The following is a 19,212-nucleotide window of genomic DNA, read 5'->3' on the forward strand; positions in this document are numbered from 1 at the left end:
TAAAACATAGCACAACATACAGGAGGACATCTCCAGTTCCCCCTGATCTCTGTGGCTTTTTGTTGGCCATGCGAAGCTCTGCAAGGCGTAGGGAGAGGTCGCTTAAGAAGCAGCCACACAAACCCTGCTGCCAAGTATCTTCCTCTCAAATGGCAGATCAATCGTCCATAAACTAGACAAATTGGAGCAAAACCATCAGGGACTGCTGCTTGTACAGTTAGCGGGTCACAACAACCATCGACTGAATTGCAGCAGATTTTTTTCTATGTTCATATTCATAAAGACTGATGCAAAAATTGCCAGGTTATAAATCATCACTGTTACCTGACTTAGATGTTCTGTCAATCATGTGGCGACCATTCCATCTGCCCACAGAGCCAACAGCTTATATAGGTTTTCAAAAGAACAGGCAGCTGACAGCTTGACTTATAGCTAATTATTAATTAAAACGATGCACTGTGCAGGTATGGCCTCCAAAGGCAACATAACACTGCAACATGTGTCTTTTATGTGTCATAACTATTTATGTACACGATATCAAGGTGTCCTTGTCATTGCTGGTGATTTTAATCAAGCATATTTTAAAACTCTTCTGCCCAATGACATACAATATGTAAAATGTGCATCCCGCTTTGGCTCGCTGCCACAACCGTCCACCGGCTACCTCTCTGCTCACTGTGCAGCAACATATAGTGAGACACTGAGAGTGGAACCCAGCTCATTCGTATTTTAGCATTCATGGTCAGTTTTTTTTGGTCCACAAATAGGCCATTTTTCCACAGAAAACACATCTCATTCACTATAAGTCAGTCCGTAATAATCTATAAATATGAGATAATACAAGTCAAATGTACATCATACATGTGCCACTATTAGAAAGCTCACAAATTTACATGTTTATGTCTGTATGCTTCATTGATGTTTATTTGTTAAGCTTTGTGAGTTTGCACCTTGATCGGTGGTGCCTGAACGCGCCATAGTTGGACAAGTTAAGATATGATCGTAAGACGTCATTGGAATTACAACACGCAAGCAGTGTGGATTATTTAGATGCACTTGGAGAAAGGCCTTTCTACCAATTGTCATGGTGTTCTCCATCACTGTCTGGTATGCCACCTGTTCCACAGCAGGCAGGAAGGCTCTACAGAGAGTAATAAATACAGCCCAAATAACGGCTGTCCCTTATCCTCCCTGGAGGAGATGGCCCACTCCCATTACGTCATCATCAAGGACCAGACCCATCCAGGACACAAGCTAAAAATAAATAAATACATGTAAAGGAAGCGCATCACTCCTTTTTTAGAGATCATGTTTTAGAGATGGCATAGCTTGTACGCCAAATAGTGGATTTGAATAATAATGACTGAGCCGAGCCGGGAATCGTAGAGTGTAGACAGACTTGTCACAGAAGCAAGATTGAGTGGATCGTTATCAACTCGTTGGTTGACTTGCATTTTAATAAGCACACACCATATGCAGGACAAAACAAATACTGCAATCAAAAAACAATAAGCGTGCCATCCCTTGAAGCTTTTGAGGCTGTCACTTGGCAAATTGAAGATTCAGATCCCTCTATTGATTTTCTAAGGGATTAAGGTCTGGCTATAGGCTCTCAGTGTGCTTCTTCTTGAGCCACTCCTTTGTTGCCTTGGTCATATGCTTTTGGCAGAATGTTCCCACCTCCATTTTTGACTTTGGAGATGGTGTTCTTGGCTTCAGATTCAGCATTTGTCTGGCTCCAAACATTAATGCCTAACAGCTCTGTTTATTCTTCTAAATCTGACCATATCACATTCTCCCAAACCTTCTCTGAATCGTTCAGGTGTTCATTGGTATAATTCTGATATACCTGTAGATGTGCATGTATTTTTGGTGGCTGTGGTCACAGCTCCCTTGAGATCTTTAACCAGCTAAACTGTGTCCATGCCAGGAAACAAACCAACTGAAAGGAACACTGTCAATTCTGCCAACAGAAATGGTCAAATATCCATTCTGAATCATACCAGAAGCTTGTTGACAACCAAAACTGTAGAGGTGGAACTTGGGATATTTAAGCTAATTCTTGAAGATGTACTTTGCATGATCATTCCATCCTGGAAAAAGAAGGGTACAAAAAAATGATTCTGGTTCCATAATTGATATGACATTCATCCATTGTAAATGTATATCTCCATAAGCCCAACCTGATACCGTATTGTTTCACCCCTAATTACTTATGTTCCTGTTGACTTCACTAACTCATGCTTTTAAAATCTTCTGTTTTTAACACCAGTTTGTGTTTGTTTCCATAGTCATCCAGTTTGGGATGGTGACTCTTTTTGTGGCCTCCTTTCCTCTGGCGCCACTCTTTGCTCTTCTGAATAACATCATTGAGATACGCCTGGACGCCAAAAAGTTTGTTATGGAGCTCAGAAGGCCGATTGCTGTCAAAGCCAAAGATATTGGTAGGTGCTTTCTTGGGAGAAAATATATTAAAAACGTTGGGCCTCATGAAAAAGTGGAAGAGGCAACCTGTGATGTTCTCTATGCCCACTCCACGCTCACTTTTGTTGCCAGCGATTTAAACATTAATGGTTATGTGTTGACTTATGACTTATGTTTTGACTCACACACTTTATTTCTCAGATCAGAGTTAGTTTTTTACACTTGACATTTCACTCACAGTCTTCCTCAGAGTGCTCACGTGATGTAACTCTGTTTTGGGAAAAGAATTGTTCAGAATATATTACCAATAGACCAAATGAACATCATTGGATTAGTACAGTCGCACTGTTATTCAAGCTGTACACTTCTTTGTATCAAAATGTATCTTGTATCTTTAGTGTTTTCCCATGAAAAGATATCGTAAAATATTTGCGGAAATGTGAGGGGTTTATATGTAAGGGGTGCCAGCCAGTGTGCTTGTGAGGATGCTTCATCCATCCATCTTCTATGCCGCTTATCGTCACTAGGGTCGCAAGGGTATGCTGGAGCCTATCCCAGCTGACTTCAGGCAGGAGGCGGGGTACGCCCCGGACTAGTCGCCAATCAATCACATATAGAGAAACAAACATTCACACTCACATTCATACCTATGGACAATTTACATTTACCAATTAACCTAACACAGCAACATACAACATGCATATTTTTGTAATGTGGGAGGAAACCGGAATATTTGAGAAACTCCACACAGAGATGCCCTACGGAGATACGAACCCTGTGCGAAAATATGTTGGTAAATCTAACTCCCTGACGCCAAAAAATGCTATCTTTCCTTGGCTCCAAATGGCACTTTTTTCACCTAAAAAATATAACACCACCACCGGCTAGCATATGTTACCAATAGTAAACAGAGAAAAGATTGTACAAAAAAAATTATATTCTTCACAATTACCACTTAAACTGAATGTTGAATGTTTTAATGTCATTCGGTCAGAAAAGGGGGAGTGGCGTTAATGGCTGTCACTCGCTCATGGCTGGTTCACAGGAACATGCCCATAGTGTGCGTGCACATACACATACTGTACATGCGGTCTCAGGGAAGCTCACGTTACCTTTTCTGGGTGTTTGTTTTACGTGGGCCGCTTGCATATTGTGAGTGGTGAGACGGCGGTATCTAGTAGGTTCAAACGCTAGTGCCCTCATTGCAGTACCTAACCATGACAAACAGCACCTTTTAAGAGTCGTGTGGGATGTTGAGTTCACAGTCTGCACTTTTAGCTCGACGGCTAGTGGTCTCGACTCTCATTCTGCAGAGCTGGCTAGACCAGGCGGGTTACATTGGTGCCGTGATCCGGTTGAGAGTGAAGTTTGCTTGGTTGCCAGCCAATGTGATGTGCGGATCTACGTTGGTAAATCTTACTTCCTGACTTACTCCCTGCAAACCTGCCAGGCATTGCTGATATTCTAATACAGAAAAACCTCAGATGGCTTGGCTTCCAAGGGAACTGCTCTACTCTCAGCTCTGTGAAGGAATTAGAAACAAAGAAAGAAGGCGTTTAAGATTCACAGATGTGGCAAAACGAAACATGAAATGGAAAGACAGTGACCGGAATACCTGACAGTCAACAGCTGATAACAGAACCCTGTGGAGAACTGCCATCAAATAGATGCTGAAGTCATAAGACAGTCTTAGTCAAATTGACTGACTGCAAGAGAGAGAGAGAGAGAGAGAGGGAGACTATGGTTTACGTCAGCATAATGACACAGTATTGATATCCATCCCTAATTGTAACAAAGGTCCTTTTTGTTTGCAGGTATCTGGTACAACCTGTTAAGAGGCCTTAGCAAGGTGGCAGTCATACTGAATGTGAGTTTTTCAAACCATGCTAGCAAAACAAAGAGTTGTCAGTATCACCTCATTCCCATGGCTTGACAGTAAGTCATAATAATAAGCAGTTTTTGGTTGGCAGGCCTTTGTCATTGCCTTCACATCTGACTTCATCCCACGGCTTGTCTACCAGTACATGTACAGTCCTGATGGCACCATGCACGGCTTTGTCAATCACTCTCTGTCATACTTCAACGTGAGTGACTTTCAGCCAGGTACAGACCCTATCCAGCCAATGATCCTTGGCCATAAGGTAAACACATGCAGGTAAGAAGTTTCATAGTTGATTGTTTTTTCAGAATACGCATGACCCATTGTCCAATGTGACATAACCAATGAAGATGTGAACTTCTGACATTTTAGGATGTTTTTGTGTGTCTGATATCAGGTATAAAGACTACAGAGAGCCTCCCTGGTCCAACACACCATATGATCTCTCCAAGGAGTTTTGGGCCATTCTTGCAGTCCGCCTTGCTTTTGTGGTTGTCTTTCAGGTTTGGGGAACCCACATACAATGATCACTCAATTGTGTCAATGCTGAGGCTGCATGATGTATCCGTATTTGGGGTGTGACACCAGTTTGTATACAGAAAGGGAACAAAATGCTAACATAAAACTGATTATTTTAAAAATTAAACTGCAATAAATACAATTCTCAATTCTCATAAAACATTACTATATATTTTAATAAAATTAAATATGTACCTCGTTTATAACAGGGATGTCAAAACTTATCAAGGGTGGGGTACAGCAAAATTGCGACGAGAAATGAGACAATAATTTATGATGGCATAAACCTTCTCCTGTTTAGAGAGTGCCTTTCTAGTTTGACGGGAAGCATTCCCGCACCTACTGTCTGCTTATAACTATGTCCTAACAGTGGCCACTAACCAGCTGATGTACCACCAGGCAGGCGAATGACCTATTGTTATGTGAAACTCCAGCCACCTGGGGCCTCAAACACAACAACCATCCTATTGTGACCCCCCTCAAGGGACACACTCACCAGACAGGTAGAGGACAGGGAGACTCCACACTTAAACATTTAAGGCAAAGAGCAGGTAAAATAATATTTATTCCTCAAATTAGGAACAATGACCAGCTAGCCTGGCGGGAGGTGAGACGTTGTGCAGTTTTGATGTAAGCCAGATTTTTATGATCTGTTGCCATGACGAATGGCAGGGCGACGCCCTTTAGCCAATGCCTCCACGCCCGCAGCGCGAAAACAATGGCCAGCAGCTCACGATTCCCCACATCATAGTTGCGTTCGGCAGTGGTGAGGCGGCGCGAGAAGAACGACCTCTGATCGACCAGGGACCGTTGGGATAGGACTACTCCCACTCCTGTATCCGTAGCGTCAACCTCAACAAAAAATTGTAGAGAAGCGTCAGGATGAGTGAGAACGGGTGCAGATGTAAACAGAACTTTGAGTTTAGCAAATGCCATCTCGGCTTCTGGGGTCCATACAAAAGGAACTTTAGTGGATGTAAGCCTTGATGTAAGCCTTGCCTTGCTACTGAAATTGCGAATGAATCTTCTATAGAAATTTGCAAACCCTAGGAACCTCTGCAAGTGCTTCCTTGATGTAGGAGAAGGTCATTGATCACTGCCTGGACCTTGGCGGGATCAGCTCTAAGCTTACCTTTCTCCACAATGTAACCCAGAAATGAGACGGATGGCGAATGAAACTCGCACTTCTCCGCCTTAATGTAGAGGGGGTTCTCAAGGAAGCGCTGAAGTACTCGTCGTCCGTGTTGCACATGCTCCTGCAAAGAGTTGGAAAAGATTAATATATCATCCAAGTACACAAAGCATATCTTGTTAAGCATACAGTATCTCTGAGAACTTCATTTATGAGGTTTTGAAAAACTGCTGGAGCATTGGTAAGGCCGAAAGGCATGACGAAGTATTCAAAATGACCAAGGGGAGTGTTGAATGCGGTCTTCCACTCATCCCCCTCCTTAATCCGAACCAGATGATATGCATTTCTTAAATCAAGCTTGGTGAAGACCTTAGCCGAACGTAAAGAAGAAAAGGCTGAGTCTATGAGGGGTTGCGGATATCGCTTCTTAACCGTAATCTCGTTAATGTCCCAATAATTTATACATGGCCGTAATGTCTTGTCCTTCTTCTCTACAAAGAAAAACCCCACTCCCAGTGGCGAAGACGACGGGCAGATAAGCCCTGAGGCTAAGGAGGACGAAATATACTCTTTAAGAGCCTGCTTTTCTGGACCGGATATATTAGGTAGTGCCACGTCTGAGAACAGTTTTATGGCGCATTCATAAGGCCTATGAGGTGGTAAACTCTGCGCTCGGTCCTTGCTGAAAACCTGAGCCAGATCGTGATATTCGACCGGCACGCCTGACAGGTTAATACTTTCAGGAGGAGTGCTAGTAACTGGGCTCTCGGGTACAAGAGGAACAAGAGGTAGATTCCCCAGAAAGGCGTGGAGGATGGGCAATGTTAGGCTCCCGGTGTGGTGAGCCCGTGGTTGCTGATGAAGTAAGTGGCGTGGTCGCTACGAGGCTGTGCGGGGCCTTCCGGAACTCCAGGGGAAAGGGCACGCACAAGGCGCTGATTGATAGCGTTCATGTTAGCGGACAAGGGAGTTATGGCCTCCGTAATCGCTCTAAGAGATTGTTCATGGCTTCCCACTAATTGTCCTTGGTGGGACAGAGCAGAGCGGAAGTGCTCCATCTCCGCGGGATCCATATTGGCCAGATTGTTCTGTCACGGGCGGCCAAGGCTGTAGTACAGGATCCCAAAATGCAGAGACGAGTCACTCCATAAAACAAAAGGTTTATAACAACAAAAGGTGTCCACAAGAGTAAAAATACAAACACCAAAAACCACCGGGCCGAGCCATGGGAAAAATGGTCACTAACAAAAAACACTGCTCATGAACTGTGCATTAAAAAGGTAACATACAAGAGCTAAAAATCACTGCTGAGATATTAAGCAGGAAAAAATACTAACAATAACAAAAATGCTCTGTTGAAAACCAAGCAGGCAAGACTAGAGCCAAATACAAAAATATAAAAGCGCTGCTGGAGAAGCCAAACAGGGAATAAGGTACTCACAAAACTATACAAAGGTGGACCAGAAAGCACAGAACCAGAGGTAACACAAGGCAGGAGTAGCAGGAGTATGATAAGGAGCAGGGAACAATCTAGCAAAGGTGTAACCAGACAGCACAGCTAAAGTAGTTGTCATGCTAACTGGGTGCAGGTGTGAACAGGTAACTCCTCCTAGGAGAGTCAGCAGTGTACTGCAACAAAATGCAGATTGGCAGCAGCAGAGCAACATGACAGAACATGACATAGAGAACTCAAAACAGCACAAAGCAGATGAACAAAATAAGAGCACAGAACAAGGAATAGGGAAAACCTAGCATTGCTAGCAATGCTAGCATTCATTGCTGGGGTCTTTCCACCATATAATTCCCTCCTTTTGGGGTCACTCAACCCCCAAAACAAGGAAGAATGTCACTTATATTCCCTGTATCCCCGTACACACTTGATTGATGAATAACGATACAGTACTATGATACTATGATAGACTACATTGCGTGTGTGCATCTGCATGAACCGTGCTGTGCCCTAGGCCACCTATTCGAGGAGGGGAAGTGTGCCATGCTTGGGCATGGATCAGTGTGCTAACACTAGCAAAACACGCTCTGCTTTAGCTGTGAGGTGGGCCCAGGCACGGTATGATTGGCTGAGTGTGAATATGCCCTTAAATACCAAGGGCATATAGCGCTTTTCAAGGCACCCAAAGCGCTTCACAATGAAGTGAAGCCATTATTCATTCACTCCTCAGTCACACACTGGTGGTGGTAAGCTACAGTACATCTCTGACCACCACCACCAAACATTCATTCACATTCATACACCAATGTGTGCAGCATTGGAGGTAAGGTGGGTGAAGTATCTTTCCCAGGGACACCAACCTTCCGGTTTCTGGATGACCTGCTCTACCTGAGCCACTGCCCGCCCCATTGCATTATCATCCAGTGTGGCTGTCATGGGCAAACCAACGGACAGTTTTGGAAAAAAATTCTTAAACCACCCTTGTTTCTTCAGTTTCTTGTTCATTTTAATGCCTGATACAACTAAAGGTACCTTTGTTTGGACAAATATAACAATGACAACAAAAATAGCTTTTTAGCAGTACAATGCTATAGCTATTCATGTAAGAACTTAAGTGATTTTTCCTGTGTTAATATGACCCGTTCAAAGGGCTGATAGTCCACCTTCTTCTTCTTTTTCAGATCAACATTTGCAATAACACATTGATTAGTTCTAGCTGCACGAACACTCTCCTCCTGTCTTTAACGTCATCGTTCGCTCGCTAGGAAAGAAGCTGAAAAGCTAACTAGTCGACGAGATTTGCAGTTGCACACAGAGTTGACATGAAATCACACGCTCACACAATTTATTCAAGGTTAGCAGTGAAATAAAAAGGAACTGGACGGCGCTTCAAAGCAAAAGAAGGAGTGAGAGAGAGAAAGCTACCCGTACATCTATAGCGCATCGTCACACTGTGATAGGCTAACATGAGTCACACAGCTGACAGAACAACACTTTTGTGTTCCCTGAGAAATTGAGAATTTCTTACTGCTACACAATCACTGATACGATTTCAGTGGGGGGGGAATAAGTTTTTGATTCCCTTGCTGATTTTGTTTGCGCCTCCATGATTTGACAGTAAGGCTGCAGTTGTTAGACTCATATTCACCATTTCTCTGCTGAGTCTACTTGATGCATGCAAAGAGCTCCATTTTGGTGTCATGTGAGCATATCACATTCTCCCAAGGCTTTTGTGAGTCATTCAGGTGTTTTCATGTCAAACGTTCAGACGGGTCTGTACAGGGATGGACTGGCCATCGGGGAGTACCGTGAGTTTTCTCGGTGAGCCAATCAATAATGGGCTAATTAACAGCCATTGATTTATTTATTTATTGCTGCACCTCACCTTGGTAACTACGGTATCTAAATCTCCCGGGCTGGCCTGGGAACATGCCACTGTAGACACAACACAAGACACAGAAACAGAGGGGGTGAATTACCACAGTGAGAGTCGACCCTCCATACATGCAGAGCAACTGCTGCTCATAGGACCCCACGATTCCACGGGGCGGGTCCCCATTTTGTGCAAGTGAGCCATATGCGCGAAGGATGCACGCGTATGCAGCGTCAGTTCATCTGTCACCAATTAGAGAATAAAATGGCAGAATTCAGATATCCTCCTGACAGCCTCTCTAAGCGGAGGAAAATGGACCCGGATAAGCGGAGCCTCTCTTAGTTTAATGGTATATGCTCCCCCCTTGCAGGGCAGAAGGTGCAGGTTTGATCCCAACTCTGGACAGGACCAACAGCCTGACGGTGTTTTATTAGTAAGATAGTATTAAGAACAATTAAGGAAACAGAAATATTGTTTTACTCAATCCTGTCCCGCTCAAAAGTACAGTAAGCTGTTGAAACATACATTTGTGAATGCCACATGTAGTGCTTAAGGGGGTACGCAAACTCAGCCAGTCGTACCATGCTTATGACCACTTCACACCCAAAGTCCGTTTGGCTCTAAACTGTGCTCAAGTTTGGCACAGTAAAATCACTTGACTGTGATGCTGTTGCTGCTCATGAGTTTTTCATGAGTAGCGACATATTTTATAATAGAAATACAGTCAACCCTGTCTTAGCGGCCACCTGTATATAACAGCCACCTGCCTATAGCGGCGACTGAAAAATCCCCCGCAGAAAATTTGCATGTTGTAGACCCTGTGTATAGCGGGCAACAGTCTAACGCAGCCAGCGGCCACCCATTTTGTATCCCTTGGTCAATATCTGACCGCATATAGCGGCCAAAATGCCGACTCAAGCAGAAGCTTAATGCACGAAAAAGTTTTGTTTTTTAAGCAATGAAGCCGTCGTGTGTAGACTTTAATTACTGAGTCGTAGCTCAGTCACAATCATTCACAAGATCCACACAAACTGTCAGTTGTTCAACATAAAAAAGCCGTCTTGTTTGGAGCTTGTTGCAGACAGTGACACCGTTTATTTCCTGGTGTGAGACAATGTGCACTGGTCAATACTGTAATCCCCCTTGTTGTGGGGAAGGAGAGACTCACGTCGCCGATGCACTTTAATCGCTTTATTAACAGCGGTTTATTAACCTAGTAGTTCTTTACAACTTTTAGCCGCAGTCCCACAGTGCCCTCTACTGGTCAACACGTATCAGTATAATTATATGTATCTGCAAACACAACAAGCTTCTAATCACAGACATGTTAATATGTGCATGCACAAATTCAAAATGGCCGCCAACCTGTCTAGGTATAACGGCCACCTGCCTATAGCAACCACTTTTGCCGTTTCCCTTTAGTGGCCGCTATAGACAGGTTTGACTGTATATCCATAAGACTCACAATAACCCAACCCACCGTGTCCTCGCTATCCCGCACCTATTTAATATGATCGCTCCTCTCACAAGTAATGACAGCCACCATGTTGCACAATGAAAATAAACAAACCAACTCAAAATAATCCACAAAGGGAAATTGCAGTAATACAGCAGTGTAGAAGTGACAGGATAAACTTATCCTATGCACAATTTAATGGACTGGCGACTGGTCTAAGGTTTCCCAAACATATACTTGTCATTGCTTGTTGCCATTTCATGCTATTTTTAGCGTCAACGTTTCATGCACTGTGTCAGTTAGGCGTTTTAGAATGTATGGTGATGGTACACTGATGCCTTACCTATTTGTTTCCTCACAGAACGTCGTGATGCTCATGAGTGACTTTGTGGATTGGTTGATCCCAGACATACCAAAGGACATCAGTCTCCAGATCCACAAGGAGAAGGTCCTCATGGTTGAGCTGTTCATGAAGGAAGAGCAACGAAGGAGGCTTACCCTGCGAGACAGTCACAAGTGGAACAGTAGCACATCCCCGTCATCCTCAAACAAGAGCCTACTACAACGCACTCGCAGCAAAACATAAATTACTCAAGTACCAGCTGTATTTTTATTAGAAAAGAAGCACAAACGAAAACACAATTAAACTCATAACTAAGTTTATAAATGGAGTACTTTCAACAGTAGCTAGAAAAGGTTATGCAATTTCATAAAAGCAGTGGTTCTCCATTTTAGCTGTTTGAGATTATTTGTAGGAATGGCTTAAAACCTGAAACTTTCACATATTCACCATTTTAGGGCTTTTTCAACATGTACTGTACATACGTTATCTTTTTAAACCCATGCCAACCTAGAGGCATTTCTTCAAGTCGAATGACGAGAAATTTCAAACGACATCACAGACTGCAGGATAACGCAAACAGGGATTAAGAAGGACATTGAAATTAGGAAACATCATGAGGGATGAAAGAGCATTTATGCTCTCTCACACCTGGGACTCTCCTCTCGAGACCATCGAGCAGTAGGGCTGATGAGCGGCACGTCACAGTGGTCAGGTGACACTTCTGAGGAAGACTTCAGGTGACAGTTGAAACATGTCAAGGTAAAACACCATGTAATACAGTGAAACCTTGGTTAGCGTCATGAATCCTTTCCAGAAGGTCCGACTCTAACCGAAACATAAACCGAGGTTCCACTGTATACCTAAAACCTAAACATATACCGTTCCAAAATGTTTGGTGTACATCACTTCAGGACTGAAGGAGTTCAACTCAAGCACAAAGCTTTATAGGGCTTATTTTAGGACATTTCAAGTCAGATGTATACTCAGGTGTTAATCATTATACTTCCTGGAGTTAGTCATTTTTCATGAGGATTGGTAAAGTAAAAGGTAACTGTGTATTTGATAAACAAAAAACCCCACTAAGCTCTCTGCTCTGGGTGTTTTCTTATACGCAAATAAAACCATCAGGCAAAACAATGCCAAACCCCACTTAATCTAATCCGAATGGCATTCTCAGGGAAGAAGCTTGTCTCGTTCATCCGTCCACATGGTCCATCCAATGGATAAAATTCAACAGTACCTCTGCTGTACGTATAGAAATGTTGGTCATTACTGTTTTGAAGAGGTTTGTGGTAGTTAATGTATTTGTATTGGGAGCTTTTTGTTTTTTTGCTCTTTACATTTTTTCTGCTTTGGAGAAGTATGGTACGATATGTTTATTTGTTCTAGACGCGTAACAAGTTACATGAAGGGACATCACATGGTTACATTTGCACAATTCAACGTGTCTGACAAGGAGTGGGATGAAGCAGAGTTTATGTTTATCCTAACCCTTCCCAATATTTTTTACTGATAATTCATTCACACCATAACTTTTACTTGTTGAAAATTATATTTCTCTTTCCGACATTTGTTATTTACATTTTTTCCCCTTCCTGAAAGGATGGTGTTAAAAAAATGAAGCAAATCAAGAAGCAAATAGGAGTTTAAATAATGACCCTATAAATCTTGTTTGAAGAATGATACATTTTTAATAATAAATACATTTGGATTAGTAAAACTCCAAATCCTGCTCCAAATCATCCACTCTGTACGCCATTTGCAATATAACGTGATCCTTTTCATAATTTTTCTTCTTTAAAGCTTCCACCTTTCCTTCCGGCCCATCCATTTCTTTACGAATTTATCTGTGGGCAGGAAAATTGCCAAAATACTTAAAAACTTTGAGATTGGTGCAGAGCTTCTTTCAGTCCATCCGCACAGGAAGTGACATCACAAAAAAAAAGTATCTCCAAAATCTCAAAGCTCATGAAAAGGCGTGTAACGCTACATATATTTTTCATCATAATAATAATACATAAAATTTATAAGTGCCTTTCTAAACACTCAAGGACACTGCACAAGACACAGACAAGCTACAAAGGATAGCATCAACATGAACAAGCAACTGAAGGACAGTGCAGAAGCAGTCTTGAACAGTTGAATTTTGAGTCTGGATTTGAAGATGGGGAGTGAGTCTGTATTTTGGATCTCAGATGGTAATGAGTTCGTGGTGAACCAGGATTTGATTTCTGATAGTAAATTTTCTGAATGGCTGCCTGTGGTAACGGCGGAGGTGTTGGACTTGAAGGACTTGAGCTGAAAGAACTGAGAACGACCTGTGAGATACAGCCATGGAAAAAATGATTAGACCACCCTTGTTTCTTCAGTTTCTTGTTCATTTTAATGCCTGATACAACTAAAGGTACCTTTGTTTGGACAAATATAAAAATGACAACAAAAATAGCTCATAAGAGTTACATTTTTTGGCAGTACAATGCTATAGCTATTCATGTAAGAACTTCAGTGATTTAGGTTATTATCAAGAAAACCATGGAAGTTGCCAGATATCATCTCTTAAATTAAACTCTTCTGAGCTTTATTTGTTATCATCATTTATATTTGTCCACACAAATGTACCTCTAGTTATTCCAGCCATTAAAATGGATCAATAAGCTGAAGAAACAAGGGTGGTCTAATCATTTTTTCCATGACTGTATGAATGAAACCAGTTGAGGGGGTGTGGGTGATACCAATGGATGACAGTCTATTGAAGAGGATGCGGTGTGAGATAGTGTCAAATCTCAGTGAGGATGAGGATGGAGAGTACCAGATTTGGCAGCAATGACGAGGTCATTGGTGATTTTCAGCCACACGTGTTGTAGTTTTTATGTGTTTATGCATACGTTTCATTTATAGGTTTGTATTTACAATAAACAAATACAGTGCAGTCCAGCCTTTGGCTAAAGTGAGAGTCATGGCTATAGTAATGTGTGATACCAATGATTTTATTTCCGATCCAATACTGAGTAAACTTCAGGTTGGTATCGACAATACTGATCCGATACTGATACTTTGTGCAAATACAGTCATCCCTCACTTATGGCGGTTAATTGGTTCCAGACCTGACCATAAGTGAATTTCTGCGAAGTAAGATTCCTTATCTATAAATTGAATATTTTAATAGCATGGACAACCTGTTCACAACCTTCTAAATTTCAGCCAGAAATACATAAAATTTGCTTAAATATGCATATTATTGAATTAATAATAGGCCGTAGTCAACCACGAAACAGTGCTGATATATGAATGTATTTAGAAAACTGATAGGAGCCCAAAGTGACGAGGGGCAACTGAACACCTAATGTGTCTGGTAAAGTAGTGTGTTTCAAATGATTGCATAACGAATACAAGACATCAGAGTAATTTGCTTACTTATTTTCCAACTGTACTGTTTTACTAACCAAGCTAATATACTGTATAACAACAGAAAAAACTGGTAAAAATCATATAAAATATGTGAAAATGGTGTTATAAACAATAAAAAATAGAAGAAATAAGAGAATAAAGCCGTTAAAGTAAATGATTAATGATTATGAACTAGGGGCAGCACGGTGGCCTAGTGGTTAGCATGTTGGCCACACAAGATCTGCAAGATCTGGATTCGAATCTCCGTTGGGCATCTCTGTGTGGAGTTTGCATGTTCTCCCTGTGAGTACGTGGGTTTTCTCCGGGGGCTCTGGTTTCCTCCCACATTCCAAAAACATGCATGTTAGGTTAATTGGAGACTCTAAATTGTCCATAGGTATGAATGTGAGTGTGAATGGTTGTTTGTCTATATGTGCCCTGGCAACCAGTTCAGGGTGTACCCCGTCCGAAGCCAGCTGGGATAGGCTCCAGCATAACCGTGAGCATAAGCGGCATAGAAGATGGATGAATTAAGAACTACTATAAGTGAAAAGAGTGAAAACTAATTCACAATTCACACATGGCTCCGTTTACGATCAGCCATCGTTTCAACAGACTGAGACTGAGTGATTGAGCAGTGTGCTGCTGCACTTACACATTACGCACTGACCCATACCCCGTAAGAAAAAGCAGTTCCCACCAACCGTGTTTCATTTAGACAAGATCTCAATCATGCTGACTGATGTACCGCGTATCATTAAGACAAGATCTCAATCATGCTGACTGGTATCGCTGATTAGCCATATTTTGATTTGAGAATCAGTTTTAGAGCATTCACATCTGATATCAGAGGTGTCGATATTTCAGTATGAGCCACACATGACTACAAGGCTACAATAGTGGCAGGGAGAAGTCAGAGTTTGAAAAGCCTCTTGTTTAAATTGCGAACACGTGGCCTTCTCGGTGAAATACGTAAAGGGACAAAGACACATGGATAAGATGAAAGTGTGCTGCCGTTGTTCAGTAGAGATGGGGAATGGGACTACAAGCTGCAACTATTAATATTACAGCCCTGCACATGTGTATATCTTCTGTTTATTGCACATTTCTCTTGCTATCAATCTGACCACCCAGGAAACCTAATATTAAACCTTTTCCTTTTAATCATTTCTGTTTGCTGTCACAAAACATTACATTCCACTTTTTGTCTGAAAGATTTTTGGACTGGTGTGATGTCAAGTGAGGCAAATGCAGAGAGCATTTTACTGATATTTGTATCAGTCTAACCTCGTACAATAGCTTAGCTCCATACTGGCCTCATTTTCATTCGGCTTTTGACATTTCTTGACTTTCTACTAAAGTTACCATTATAATAATAAATGTATGCATTGTTACTGTTAAAGCACAGAGCATAGTACAGTAGTTCCTTGTGTATGACAAAGCACAAACTGTGTAGAAGTGATTGTATTGAATGTACTGTAAATGTGTTGTTGATTGGCCGTGTGCTCAAAATGTATGCTACCCAGGTTTTAAACATAAAATCTGGACAAAAAGTCTAAACTGAAAAGAGTGTCTTGTTTTTTGTTTACCAACATGTCGTTAATTAGTGCATCAAAACCATATAGTGCTGCCTGAGGGCCCGTGGTTCTTTTTTTTTTTTTTTTTTATTGGCCTGCAGCACATTTGACAAATGTAGTTTAACAAGAAAAAAAACGGCAAAAATTGAAACATCTGCAGTAATTTTACAAAAATAAAGTCAAAATATTAAAATAATTAAAAAGTTGTAATCAACAAGAAGTCATCCTTTATGAGAATAATGTCATAATATTATGAGGAAAAATAACGTCATTTTAGTAGCATTGAAGTTAAAATATTAAAGAATAAAGACTTTTTAAAGTAATACTATTATTAAATAAACAACAATAATGTTGTAATTTTTGAAAAATTAGGGTGTGGAAAAAGTTATGTTATGAGAATAAGGTCAAAATATGGGAATAAATTCATAATTACGAGAAAAAAATAGGAAAGTTGAAATAGTTGGAAAATTTAAAAAAAAAATAGCAGCAAAAAAACACAGCTGTAATTTTATAGAATAAAGTCAAAATATTACGAGAAAAAAGTCTAACAGGAAAAAAGTCACAAATTTACGAGAATAAACTCATAATATTGTTAGGAGCACAGAGTTGAAATAGTTATAAAAAATACATTGTTTTTAAACTAGGGCTGTCAAAAATAGTGCGTTAATGCCGGTAACTAATATATTTCATTAATTACGTAAAATTTTTTGCATAATTAACGCACACACATCATTGCTCCCCACAGTCACACAGTGTCTGGCACTCTTGTATAACATTACTCTTACCTGAACACAACAACTACAGCGCAATTCCAACACCATATATGTATCTCCTGCTCCAAAAAACATTCCTATAGTCCATTCATTGCAACAATACTTTCTCATTGTCACCACACAGACCGTGAGATGCGTTCATGGACACTCCGAACATCACAACAACGTCTTTATCATGAGTGTATGGGTGGTCGAAATAAACAGAAATGCCATGTAAATCAATAAGTGGATATTCTTATTACTCACTTTCTATCTCTTAATGCGGAAGGTCAATTTGCTGAATTTAAGTGTGCTCAGAAATCCCAGAAAATTCACTGAAAACATGTGAACTCTTCAACTTAAATGACGTGTGTCTTTGAACGCAACTCCTCATTGCTCATAACAACACAGTCGAAGTCTGATTCAAATATTCTGCTATTAAAGAAACCAGTGTTAGGTAAATAGATTTTCAGACATATGTGCCTTCTCTTCACTTGATTTAAATTTGAAGTTAATTTAGCGCTGTTAATACAAACAAATATATATAATCCTGCTCTGTCATATTTCTTTCTTTCAATAAAATACAGTAAAAACGGGTATATTTCAGATATGGTAATAGTAATAGTTTAATGTATTTTGAACATGCATACAAGTTACATTGGAATACATCATAGGACAATTTACTGTTCTACATGTCCGAAAAGGAGTAGGAAGAAGCAAAGCCTATTTAATTCTACCCCCCCCATCCGTTTCACATCAATTGTAATACATTTGTTCACTTCCTGTATTCCAAATGTACTTTGCTAGTTTAAAATGCATAGGAAAATGATAAGGTAATATGATAATACGATAAGGTAATATAAGGTATCCTTGTGTGACATGGTGAGTAATCATGATGAATTAATTTGAAAACTGTAATTAACCTGATTAAAATGTTCAATCATTTGACAGCCTTATTTTAAACGTCATAATATAATGAGAAACAAAATTAGGTTGGGGAAAATGTAATACTAATATGATGGGAGTAAAGTCATAATCAGTGTTGCCACAGTTACTAAGAAAAAGTAATCCGACTACTGACTACTGATTACTGAACTAAAAAGTAACTTAGTTACTTTACAGATTACTTTATTTAGAAAGTAACTAAATTACATTACTGGTTACTTTTTCAGTTACTTACAGCTGCTGCCTGCAACACTACCCTTCACTACAGAACGACAACAGGTCTTATTAACACTATTTCTATTGGTGCAACATCAGCAATGTATATATAATGCTGAACTTGAAAAATCGAAAATGAATGTTTTTATTTCAGAAAAAGTCTCACTTGCCATCAACTTAACTCAGACATCTGTTTTATGAAAATGTAAAAAAATATATAGGCTCCAGCATGCCCCCGCGACCCTAATAAGGATGAAGCGGTATAGAAAATGGATGGATGGAATATATAAATACTGCAGCGGGGAGGGAAGATTGTACTGTTGATTTGGATGAATATGCTTCCGCTGTTACTGGCTACATTAGCACATGCATAGAGACTGTTACCACCACCAAGTATTACAGAAAATACCCCAATCAAAAACCCTGGATGAACTGTGATGTAAGGGCTAAGCTACGTGCTCGTTCGACTGCATTTGTCATGGGCACCGCTGATGACTACAAAAAGGCCAGATATGACCTGAGGAGGTCCATACGAGAGGCCAAAAGACAGTACAGACAGAAGCTGGAGGGCTACTATTCCACCTCAGACCCTCGGCGCATGTGGGCGGGGCTCCAGCACATCACAGACTATCGACAGCGGAGTAGTGTAGCCACGTCCAGCCAAACCACACTTCCAGATGAGCTGAATGAGTTCTATGCCCGCTTTGACACCCAAACTCCTGATGAGCAGAGAGGGTGGCTGGACTTGGGGAGCACACAGGACTCACATCTCATGGTGACATCAGCTGATGTGCGCAGGGTTCTAAACAAAACAAACCCACGAAAAGCAGCAGACCCAGACGACATCTCAGGACGTGCACTTCGGGTTTGCTCATCAGAGCTAGCTGATGTGCTTGCTGACATATTTAACCTGTCGCTTGCACAAGCATCTGTACCGACCTGCTTTAAGTCCACCACCTTGTGCCCGTACCCAAGAAGAGCAACGTGACCTGCTTGAATGACTATCGCCCTATAGCACTCACTCCTATTGTTATGAAGTGCTTTGAAAGAATAGTCATGACCCACATCAAAAAGAGCATCCCGGCAACTTTGGACCCTCTACAGTTTGCATATCGCCAGAACCGGTCCACTGATGATGCAGTCAACACTGCCATCCACACAGCCTTTAGTCACCTACAGGGCTCTCAGATAAACTCCTCACACTTGGCCTGTCTCCCTCCCTCTGTAACTGGGTGTTTAACTTTCTAACAGGCAGGCCC

The 19,212-nt window shown here is 41.1% G+C and overlaps 1 protein-coding gene and 1 long non-coding RNA gene across 4 annotated transcripts in view; one reads left to right on the forward strand and one right to left on the reverse strand.

Moving 5' to 3' along the window:
• The window catches only part of ano1a (anoctamin 1, calcium activated chloride channel a), a 79,092-nt gene extending 63,070 nt beyond the window's left edge, over nucleotides 1-16,022 (forward strand). For all 3 annotated transcript variants that reach the window (XM_054769628.1, XM_054769626.1, XM_054769627.1), the window contains 5 exons: nucleotides 2,292-2,444; nucleotides 4,239-4,291; nucleotides 4,395-4,579; nucleotides 4,701-4,806; nucleotides 11,095-16,022. In XM_054769628.1, coding sequence (XP_054625603.1) covers nucleotides 2,292-2,444; nucleotides 4,239-4,291; nucleotides 4,395-4,579; nucleotides 4,701-4,806; nucleotides 11,095-11,319 — 722 coding nt within the window. In that variant the 3' untranslated portion in view covers nucleotides 11,320-16,022. The remainder of the gene's footprint in view (nucleotides 1-2,291; nucleotides 2,445-4,238; nucleotides 4,292-4,394; nucleotides 4,580-4,700; nucleotides 4,807-11,094) is intronic.
• LOC129178007 (uncharacterized) lies at nucleotides 158-11,202 on the reverse strand. The gene is made up of 4 exons (XR_008569724.1): nucleotides 11,077-11,202; nucleotides 5,955-6,078; nucleotides 4,040-4,130; nucleotides 158-3,946 (listed from the first exon to the last, which is right to left on the reverse strand). It is a non-coding gene; the product is annotated as an uncharacterized LOC129178007 (long non-coding RNA).
• Nucleotides 16,023-19,212: the final 3,190 nt, after the last annotated feature.

This window comes from Dunckerocampus dactyliophorus, chromosome 3 (genome assembly GCF_027744805.1).
Source record: "Dunckerocampus dactyliophorus isolate RoL2022-P2 chromosome 3, RoL_Ddac_1.1, whole genome shotgun sequence".
NCBI classification, from domain to species: domain Eukaryota; kingdom Metazoa; phylum Chordata; class Actinopteri; order Syngnathiformes; family Syngnathidae; genus Dunckerocampus; species Dunckerocampus dactyliophorus.